The sequence below is a fragment of the Berghia stephanieae genome, chromosome 3 (genome assembly GCF_034508935.2).
Source record: "Berghia stephanieae isolate SIO BIC M18660-M18661 chromosome 3, UCSD_Bste_1.3, whole genome shotgun sequence".
NCBI lineage: Eukaryota > Metazoa > Mollusca > Gastropoda > Nudibranchia > Aeolidiidae > Berghia > Berghia stephanieae.
Genome location: NC_088362.1, coordinates 86,838,192 through 86,850,155, shown reverse-complemented (window position 1 = coordinate 86,850,155; position 11,964 = coordinate 86,838,192). Strand labels below are relative to the sequence as shown.

Below are 11,964 nucleotides of genomic sequence, written 5' to 3'. Positions count from 1 at the left end.
CACAAAAGATTTAAACGAATCGAAACATTTACCTATATCCGGCGAAGTTTGTTTATTGTTTACCAACGCCCAAGAGTTAGTTGGTGAGAACCTGTTGACCACACACAGGGAAGCTAGACGTAATCAGTAATCTATATTATTGGATCAAACTTATTATTTTTTATTAACATTATCTATCTATCTAGTACTATCTAGTTTTCGTTGTCAGGTCTCCTAAAACTTTGATGAGAACCGGTAGTTACGAGAAACCGATTCAATTGTAGTTGTAGACAGGACACTGACTTACTTTACTGTCACCAGCGACGGAGGAATGGAATTATGAATAAAATAAATTGTTATTTTCAGATATAAATATAATCATTAATTTGATACAAGGAGGCTTGGAATATACTCTTTATTATAAGAAGGCGACTATTAAAAATGACAGAGGGATGGATTTTACTCCTATAGACTGGTCATTAGAATCGGGTGAGTAAAACTTAAAACCTCTGTTTGTGAGTAAAAGTAAAAAAACCTCACTTAGAAATTTTTGCCCTGATACTGATGGCACTGATTTTTGTAAGGTTCCTGTTGTGACCACTTATATTATAAGAAGAAGAAGAAGAAGTTTATTTTATAAATATAAATAAACTTTAAAAACAAAAAAAAAAAACAAACAAAAAACGAAACAAAACACTGATTCAAATAATAGTTAAAATACAAACAAACAGAAGTAATAAAAAAAAAAAAATATTGAAAAAAAATGTTAACCTCATTGGGGATTTGAACCCAGGACCTTCCAAACAGCTTAACCACTACGCCTCAAATCCACTTGACTTGTGGAGATATGTAATCATGTCTACTTAGGAGAAATTGTAAAAGTTAAAAGATTAGAATTCTACTTTTATTTTGTTATTTTGAATGTCAGTTGCATATTAGAATTAGAAGAAGAAAAAAAGAAGACATACAGATGATTGTTATCTTAGGTGTCACTCTGTAGAGCAATATCTATTATTTTTTTTTCTCTGTGCCGTTATCTAGTCACTTCGATTTATTTTGATTTATTGACAAGTACAAAAAATTAATGCAAATGAAATAACAATAATGGTATGAGTATGAGTATGTAACAATAAACGTATAATCTATGGTCAATTGGAAGTCCAGTTTGAGATTTAAAAGAAAAGAGTTAAAACCCTTCATAAGGAACAAAAGTCTATAGTCTAAAGGAAAACCCTTTCCAACAAGTTTTCACAATGTCCAAATAATATCAGGACAAGATAAATACATATTTTTGATAGTGTTAGACGGGCAACAATCCTCTACAGTCACTTCAATATGGGAAAAATAGAATTTCCTCTGAACTCTTCTTCCACTCTCTGCCCACTGCCCGCACTGTGTCCCACCTGTGTTTGCACAGGCACATTGGAGTTAGAGTACGAATAGCCACGGGAGACTATTCAGACTTGAGTCCGAATTGCCATTTCGTTACAGACAGGATGAACAGAAACGATCAAAATGCCCAGTGTGTGATGTATGGTTCACACCTCACTATTCCTGTAACCTGGTGCATACCATTTTGTATACATTTGAAAACTAAGAGTAAGAGAATTAAAAAAACAAACTGAATTATGAGCATTGAACATAGACTTAGCAAAACAATCTGAATCCACTTATAAGCATGAACCGGCTATAAGCACGCTTTGCTTGATTCCTGAGGATTGTGATTATTTCAGAGACCACACTGTATTTTCTATTTTGTGTTTTTCTTTCTTCTTTGCCCGAGTGGCTCGCAATTTTTCTTTGACCATTATTTAATGGATCTAAATATCTGCATCAACCATAGAATTAAACGAATGAGAATACGTACGAAGCCTAAAAAGTGTCCACCAATGAAAGCATTCAGCGCCATTTTATTGTTGGCTGAGAATGTAGTCATTACCATTCATTCGGTCTCTATGTCAACATAACGACACAAGAAAAACAACAAACAATATCAAAATCCACAATAAAATGTTCCAGAACTGTTGTGTATATTTATGGCACAATGAAGCTGTCAAAAAATGAAGTTAGAGAATGTGTGTAATCATGTATTATAATAACCTGTAATGTGTTTTCCAACCACCACATCATCTACTACAACAACCACCACCACAATATCATCACTAACACTACTACTACAACCACCAGCCCCACATCATTATCACTACCACTACTACTACACCACCACCAGCACATCATCATCACTACCACTACTACTACAATCACCACAACCACATCGTCATCACTACCACTACTACTGCAACCACACCACCACCATATCATCATCATTACCACTACTACCACAACCACCACCACCACTACTACTACAACCACCACCACATCATCACTACCTCAACTACTACAACCACCACCACAAATAGCATCACCACCACTACTACCACAACCACCAGCACCACATCATTATCACTACCACTACTGCACCACCACCAGCACATAATCATCACTACCACTACTACTACAACCACCACAACCACATCGTCATCACGACCACTACTACTACAACCACCACCATATCATTACCATTACCACTACTACTACAACCACCACTACCACCATATCATTACCATTACCACTACTACTACAACCACCACAACCACATCGTCATCACTACCACTACTACTGCAACCACCACTACCACCATATCATCACCATTACAACCACCACAACCACATCATCATCACTACCACTACTACTACAACCACCACCACATCATCATCACTATCACTACTACTACAACTACAACCACCACCACATTATAATCACTACCACTACTACTACTGCAACCACCACCACCATATCATCATCATTGAAATATTTTTTTTTTTTAAATTGAGCTTTATATAGTGCAATATCTACTAAATGTGCTCAAAGCGCTTTACAAGGGGTCCCTGGTCCACATTTAACATGTAGGACGGGACATGACGCCTGTTAGGCGATATTACAATTTTTCGGACAAAGACAACTCTGTTAACAGCCAGGTACTCATTTTACACCTGAGTACGGTGAGAGAATGTGAGTAAAGAGCCTTTTCCAAGGACTCAACTATGCGCCGAGCGCGAGGCTCGAACCCAGGACCTTCCGATCCGAAAGCGAGTGTCATACTACTAGACCACATAGCCGCATCATTACCACTACTACTACAAACACCACCACCACATCATCATCACAACCACTACTACTACAACCACCACCACCACCATATCATTACCATTACCACTACTGCTACAACTACAACCACCACCACATCATCATCACTACCACTACTACTACAACTACAATCATCACCACCACCACATCATCATCACTATTACTACTACAACCACCACCAACACCACATCACCTCACTAACACCAGTACTATAATCACTACCATTAGGTTTTGGAGCTTTACTTCATTTGAAATAAGGAAACTTTGGAATTGTATTTGGCATTGTGTTTATATATCATAATATAATTCTAATCAGTTATCTATTTAGAACTAGATACTATACAATATGTATGCCAAACACCACCCCAATTCCCCTTTCTTGTGTGCAGGAATTCCTCTTTCGGCATTGAAATTGAGTGTGAGAGAGTCATCACTACACTTAAACAACAGAAACAATTTAAAAACATGACTATGACACGCAACCACTCACACACGAGGCTATACTATTTATCCCTTTCTCTATATAGAACAGGACAAGACAAACAATAGCTTGACTCTCGCTACACTTTGCATTGATGTTTGTCGTCTCACGAGTTCAACTCTCGGTTGACCTGTCAATATTCCTTTTTGCCTCGGACGTAATCATTAATAGAATGTTGTGTGGTTTTGACCGTGAAGAAAACCTTAAGAAGTCACATTTATATCATTTTAGAGAGATCGTTTTGAATAATTTTGAGTTAAACGAGCGAGCAGCAACTTGTTTTCATGAACGGCCAATCAGCGCTTGTTTACTATAGTAACGCGATTCCCAGCCAACGTCTCAATGGCGGATATTTTTCTCATCGAGGCCGCTGGTTGGTTAGCCAATAAGAGCACCGTACGGTTTCCATTGGGTAAATTCCTTGGCATCAACAGAGTTTTCATTATAAAAATATCAGTTTTATTTATGTTTGCATTTTGTTTTTAAGGAGAAGGAAGTAACCAAAAGAAAACGAGCCATGTTGTGCAGGTGCCTTTTGTAAACCAGTGCTACACATGGGATTGTGGCCTTGCTTGTGTTTCTATGATTCTGAAGTAAGTCGTACGTCCTTTTACTACTACTACTACTACTACTACTACTACTACTACTACTACTACTACTACTACTACTACTACTACTACTACTACTACTACTACTACTACTACTACTACTACTATTACTACTAATGCTTTTACTAGTAATACTACTACTACTTACTACTAATAATATGGTGATAGTGATAATAGTATTATTGTTAATAATAATAATAATAATAATAATAATAATAATAATAGGTATTCCAGACCAAAATTTAGATAGCTTTAAATAGTAGTCCAAGACTTTTTATTTCAAACTATGTGTTGATTGATGTACAGAACAGAAGAAATTATTTAAAAATATTAAAAAATAAAAAAGTTATGGCCTTTCGAAATAGCGAGAAAAAGTACACTCTTTCGCATTGCAAAATACTCCATTTTTGAGATCTCATTCTAAGAAAAGTAAATGACTAAGAACCCAAAGGATCACTTTTACATAAAGACTTGTACCCACACACTTTGTCTAATTTTTTCCCGTGCGCTAAGAAACACGGTTAAAGAGCTATTGAGATCTGAAAATGGAAATTTTGTCATTTTTCGCAATCAAGGGAAATAACTGATTTTTCGTCAAATTTACCAATTTTCAAAAATTCATTAAAAAATAACTAAGGATAATAAATAGTGCAAATATACCTCAAAATAAACAGAAAATTGTAAACAATAAACAACATTTAACACTAGACCTTTTCATTTAGAAATACTCTTGAAATGAAATAAAATTTGGATGCCACAATCAAAAAATATAAAAAATCCATGATTTTCAAAAATTCATAGAAAATTTTGAAACAGCCACAGAATAACCATTTTAGTCTTAAAAGAATTGCAAAGTAATAAACTATGCATGGATGTAGCATATTCACAGTCAGACTGCAGCAGATAACCTTGAGAGCAATCTAAAAACTGGCCAAAAACGGTCGACCAGATAATGTTATTATTTATTATTATTATTATTATTATTATTATTATTATTATTATTATTATTATATTATTATTATTATTATTATTATTATTATTCATTCATTATTATAATGACTATATATTATATCATCATAATATATATATATATATATATATATATATATATATATATATATATATAATATAAATATATATATATATATATATATATATATATATATATATATATATATATATATATATATATATATATATATATATATATATATATATATAAATATATATATATATATATATATATATATATATATATATATATATATATATATATATATATATATATATATATATATATATATATATATATTATATTATTTGTTCTCATCTCGTTTTTTTTTACATATTCTCCTACAACATTGTTTGTCCAGAGTTCCTGGAGTCATCAGGGAGGTTGATTTGAGGTGATTCCTCCCAGACACCTCAAATCAACCTCCCTGATGACTCCAGGAACTCTGGACGAAACAATGTTGTAGGAGAATATGCAAAAGAATAATGAGGGGAGAACAAATAATTAATAATTCACTCCAAGAATTTGTCAGTCACTCTAACTCTACATGGTTCCAGCTAACTCCCCTCAATCATTCTATATATATATATATATATATATATATATATGCTGAGCTCTATACAGTTACATACACACACACACACACACACACACACATACATGCATACAAACATCATATGAGATCAAAGCCAAGTGCTGCCAAAATTAGATTGTCTTACAGTGTGCACATTTTCCCTTATTCGTGAATAATCTACTTTTTATTATACTGTAAGAGCTTGAAATATTTTTAAAAAGATGATAATTCTCATCTTTATGACAATATACATTAACTTTTGTTTTTTATGCCAATAGGGTGTTCAGCAAGTCTACAGATGATGTCTACACCAAAGACTTGGACGACCTTGACTGTGGAGAAAGGTTTCTTTTCTTTGCTTTTAAAAAAATTATGTTTTCTCATATGTTTTGCTTTAGATATCCATATAAATTTTTGGATACTGTTCTCTTATGATAGAGTCAGAGATAACACTTTATGCTGGATAAAAACCTCTCTAAGTTGCCAAGCTCGACAAGCAGTTGGGGACTGCATTTTGATTTTAGGAAATGTGACACCAAGTGTACCACTAAAATCCTTCATTAACCCACTTCTATTAATCTTCATTAATGACATTCCATAAAATTTGATATCTTGTTTCTGCCTTTTCGCAGATGAAGAAACAATTCAAAATGATAGAAGACAGTTAAGCGTTAATTTTTAAAAAATATATTCATTAACAACTAGAGAAAATATCTTGCTGAAATAACTTGGCAGTCTTTCAAAAAAGATTTTAATGTATGAGTCCTGTGTCTGAATAGCAAATGGAAAGAAAATTTGCTTGTGTATTGCAATGATATATTGTTGTTTCCTTGTTGGTTTATTCTTTTAACTTTTAGCTCATTATTGAGGAAGTTAATTGGAAGTTTTGAAATTGTGACCTCATTGTTTTTGTTTTGGCGTCAAATGTGTTCAGATTGCGTCATACTTATTAACAATCATTTTATATATAAAATTGTGTATATTTTTTTCCATTCAAATTACATTTCGATATGGAATTTAATTTATGTTTCTCATCTTTTCTTAATTTTTATTTGATATATTATTGTGTGCATTTATGTATTTTCAGTATATGGACAATTGACCTTGCCTTGATTTTGTACCAACACAAGATTTCACTGTCTTTTTCCACCATTATGTTGGGTGTAAATGCAGATCATGCTAAAAAGGTATTTAAAAAGAAATAAATCACTTTTAGCATTAAACGTTGATATTGCTTTTCGTTTTGTTTTGCTTTGTTAATTTTCAAAATCTGTCAATTGTATTTCATCTTAAAATCCAATAATTTAGTTTGCAATATAAGTTTTATAACATATCTGATACAGTTTGAATACATTGAAAAAGTGGATTTTTAAAGTATAGATTAATCGATTTCTGGAAGACTTTCTGATTATAAGAGAAGTGTTTATTTACACCAGTTAATTACAATGCCTTCTTTTTCGAAAGTAAACTTTTATGATGCATTCATTTTCACAGTTGCGTCCGATAATTTCTTTTTGAATGAAATTAATTGTTTATTTTATTAGATCAAATTCGTTTTTTAAAATCTTTTTTTTTTTTTTTTTCTATTCCAACAGGCTTTTTACAGACGAAATTTTTCAGAGGATGAAAGTCGTGTGGCACATATGTTTGAACTTGCCACCCAGAAAGGCATTCCTGTAGAGAAAAGGTTTTCTCTCTTCTTTCTTTTCTCTATTTAACTGTCTATGTAATGAAAAAAGTATTGAAGTTTTACTTTCATGCGCTTTTCAAATTTTTTTTTTGTCATTTAACCCTTTTGTGTTTACTATGTAGTTTCCTCCACACATTGATGGAAATGATTAATCCAAATCGTATTGCTTATGACAAAGTTATTTGATTATTTTGTCTTCAAATTTAATAAAGACAACCATAAGTCTCCTTCTTTTTCAATGTTCCCACAGCATTACTTGTTAACATGCTGATGTAAGATAATATCAGATTCTTTCAACACTATTGCCTCAATGCTGATTCTGTCAATATAATTTTGGATGGGTGCCCAGCATCAGCAATGTTAATATTCAATAAATGTAAATATCACAATTCAAAATGACAATTAATAAAGAATACCATTGAAATGGTTACTTTTTATTATGAATTTAATGGCAACTTAGGACAAGCTAATGGTGTAGTGGTAATTCAAATAACTTTGGATTGAAACATGGCGAGTTTGAATCCTAGGTGAAACAGGGATTATTTATTGTGGCCTCAGAGATTTAATGGTTTTGTTTGATGTAGTCTTATCACATATTGACTTTGAAATGGAGGTATCACCATTTAGCAGTGATGATGGTTTTCCTCGGATACGCGGAAATTCGTAAATTTTAGAGTATGTGGAGAGGAAATTCCTCCTATTAAATAAATTACATTTTCCTCAATCAAATGTACTGGCAGTGAGAGACTTGAGGTGTGGTTGAACAAATGGGTGTAGGTTCTCATTCTTCAGAAGTTAGAGTGTCAGTGATAGTTTATCATCTCAGTTGCTCTAAAGGTGCAGTAAAAAATGGATTAAAGGCAATCGTTCATAATTTTCCTCCTTTTTCACTTTTTGACACCATCAACACTGATTTAGATGAATTGAAATGTGTCAAAAAGAGCTTGAAACAAATATTCTTCCTGATAATTGCTGACAGTCATGTTTATATTCCCTTGCAGGAGAGTTGGCATGAATGAGCTTGTGCATCATTTGTCCAAGGATAATCCAATCATAGTCTTGGTGGACTGGACACAAATGCAGTGTTTAGGTTGTGATTCAACTGTAAGTATTAGCTTCATTGTTTTGTTTGGGATGTGGATGAATTGTATTTGACAAGTTTTGGAGATGGAAAAGAGAAACCACAATCCTTTTTCTTAATATTGATATTGATGATAATGTCGATGATGACGGTGTGATATTACAACTAACACTACTACTACTACTTCTTCTGCTACTACTACTACTACTACTACTACTACTACTACTACTACTACTACTACTACTACTACTACTACCCATACACTACTACTACTACTAACACTAGTGCTGCTACTACTACTACTACTACTTTTACTACTACTACTACTACTACTACTACTACTACTACTACTACTGATAAATCTTTATTATCCTCAAAGAGAAAAAACACCCTTATTTTGATGATATCAGTCAATATTGTTAAATTTTCACAGAGCGAAAAGCTTTTTCTTATTTTTCAGTAAAAAATATAATAGGTTTAGCTGATAACTTTTAAGAAAGACTAGAAGCTTATCAAATTGTAACAAACAATCATGTAGAAAGGAGTATTAATATGATGGTCCCCATGCAAAGTACATATATATAAAATAAGTGAAATAAAATAAAGTATGACAACTGTATTGTGTTTTCTTCTCCAAAACGTCAAGTTTTTAAAAGATATATCGTCATTCTATTTTTTTTTTGGTAAAGTGGAAAATTATCAATTAACAGATGTAAGACGGTTATAAATACTAGGATATCTAAAATTATCATTTTCATGTAATCTTTCTTATTTTGAAGCTCCTCGCTCTTTTAAGATTTATAATAATATGCTCACTTGAACTTTCTAGAGTTGTACAGCACCATCAAGTTGATTTCAATATAAAATTCTTTTTCACATTTTGGTTATAAGCTTGCAAGATGTTGGTCGTGTGTGACTTGTCGTCATGGACCATTTCAGGGTAAGTAGACTTTGTTAAAGCAACAATTTTTTTACTGTAGTAGTCCTTTAACCACATTGTTGGCGTCAGGTGGTAAAACACCTAGCAATCATAGTAATACAGATACACAATTTTCGTTTTCTATTTGTGTGTTTATGTAGCCAATTTAAGGTTTCTTTCCACGGGGATTTAGACCCTCCCAACTCCCTCTTCCCCCCCCCCCCCCCAAGCATTTCTTAGGAAAATTTGCCAGAAACAATTTTGTGTTACCTTTATATGTTATAAGGGACTGATGCATCATAGATTTATGATTATTTTGCATTTTCAATAATCAAATAACATTTTAATGTTATGAATAAATTATAGAGAAAATTTCAATAAATACAACCGGAGAGGTTAAAGATTATTGAATTAAAAAAAAATCAATTTTCGACAGAGGGTTGTTCACACAAGATTCTCATCGGACCACATTGGGATGACCAAATTTAAGACTGATGAAAGGCTTTTACTCAATTTCAGTTTTGTGTATGAAAAAAAAAGTCCTCAATTCAATTGATCACTCTAATGCAGTTTGACAAGAGCTAGGTATTGTCCTCACACTAGAATAAGGGAGAAATGATAAAATTAAAGCTAGATATTTTGATTTTAAAATTCCCAACTATTGACCAAGTCATTATTTTGACTTCATTTATTCTTTTCACTTATTTTTCTTTCCTTGTTGCAAATGTTACAGGTCATTTTATAGTCTTGTGTGGGTACGACTTAAATGAGAGGCTCCTCTTTTACAAGAATCCAGATTCCAGGTCTCATAGTAAGTTATTCTTTAATTGCTCTCAGTCTCAATGCTTCTACACTTGCCATTTATACAGATTTATAAAAATTATTTTAGGGCATGAACTTGAGCTTTTATATAGTGCAATGTCCACTTAACCTGTTTGATAAGACATGGTGCCTTTTAGGGAATATTGCAATTTTTTCGGACAGAGACAGTGCTGTCAATGGCCAGGCTCTCATTTAACACCTGAGTGCAGTGAGAGAATGTGAATAAAGAACCTTTTTCAAGGACTCAACTATGCGCTGCTCAGAGTTTGACTCGAATCTAGGACCATCAGATCCATAGGCGAGTGTCATACCGCTAGGTCACATAGCCGCACATGACCATTTGGCCTGAGTGAAACTCATATTTGATCCATTCAAAATCAGTTTTATTTTTTACTTCTATCTCTTTGACTTTGCATTGTATTTTCTCCTATATTATGTGATAAGTAATTTTAGATGTTAAATTAAAATTAGATAAAACCAAATGGTGATCTTAGATTTTATTTTGATACAGATAGATTAATATTATCCACAGTGATTTTTATTGGAAGATTTTATTTACATATATAGAAATATTGCTTTTCAAAACTTTTTATTAGAATTTATTAAAACTTTGTAATTTTCTTTGTTTTGAAAATTTTACTTCTAGTGGCTAAAATTTTGTAGTAGTCTAGAGTTTATCCTATATCCTAATTTCTGTAGGGTGAAATGGACAATAGCATATATTTGTTTGCTACCCTTTGAATAGGATGGAAGTGTATCGCAATGTACTCTCCAACCAGATCTTACAGATCCAGCCACCCAATCACTGCTTGGTGGACATTGGGGTCAGAAACAAATCTAGACTTCACCGGGGATCGATCTCGGTCCCTTTGCATTTAATCATATGAATATAACAATATTTAGATCATCTATACTATGTTGGACTTTTATTGTGTAAGGACCAGATCCAATTTAATTTTATTTTTTTTGCACAGACAGGATTACAACACAGTGGATGACACTTTCATAAATTAATTGAGCTTTTAAATTGTCCAATATCCTTTTTATTGTGCTCATTACGCCCTACAAATGGGCCCAAGTCAACAGCAACACTTAATACAAGGAATCGGACATGAGTTGCTATAGCAGAGACAATGCTGTTGTCGATAAGTATAACTTTCACAGCTCAGTGCAGAGAAAGACTATGAGTATCCAGCCTTCTTCAAAGACTCGACTTTGCGCTGCTCACATCAGGTATTGAACCAGAGATTTACTGGATTGTCATACCACAAAACCACACAATGTATGATTAGAGTTGGATGTAGACAATTGTCAGTGGAATTGGTACAAGTAATGTAAAGTTTGAGTAAAAAATATATTTTGTGAAATTGTAGATTTCACTTTTATTCTGATAATACTGGGAGCACAATATTGTGAGGCTAGGTGGATGTGATGGCAGTTTTTATTTTGCCCATAGTATGAATTACGCATTCTTTTCATGCAGACTTTATTAATGTATTTTTGCAAATTTTTGTCAGACCTATGCAGCATTCCCATGGATCAGTTTGACAAAGCCAGACAGAGTGATGGGACAGATGAAGACATTCTATTC

The 11,964-nt window shown here is 32.8% G+C and overlaps 1 protein-coding gene across 1 annotated transcript in view; it reads left to right on the top strand.

Moving 5' to 3' along the window:
• The first annotated feature begins 64 nt into the window (after positions 1 to 64).
• LOC144969684 (protein GUCD1-like) overlaps positions 65 to 11,964 on the top strand; it is a 13,825-nt gene continuing 1,925 nt past the window's right edge. The window contains exons 1-9 of the mRNA XM_078908834.1: positions 65 to 468; positions 4,155 to 4,260; positions 6,140 to 6,205; positions 6,949 to 7,048; positions 7,457 to 7,548; positions 8,553 to 8,655; positions 9,524 to 9,572; positions 10,285 to 10,362; positions 11,891 to 11,964. The exon at positions 11,891 to 11,964 is cut by the window's right edge and continues 36 nt beyond it. Of these exons, the coding sequence (XP_078764960.1) occupies positions 432 to 468; positions 4,155 to 4,260; positions 6,140 to 6,205; positions 6,949 to 7,048; positions 7,457 to 7,548; positions 8,553 to 8,655; positions 9,524 to 9,572; positions 10,285 to 10,362; positions 11,891 to 11,964 (705 nt within the window). The 5' untranslated portion in view covers positions 65 to 431. The remainder of the gene's footprint in view (positions 469 to 4,154; positions 4,261 to 6,139; positions 6,206 to 6,948; positions 7,049 to 7,456; positions 7,549 to 8,552; positions 8,656 to 9,523; positions 9,573 to 10,284; positions 10,363 to 11,890) is intronic.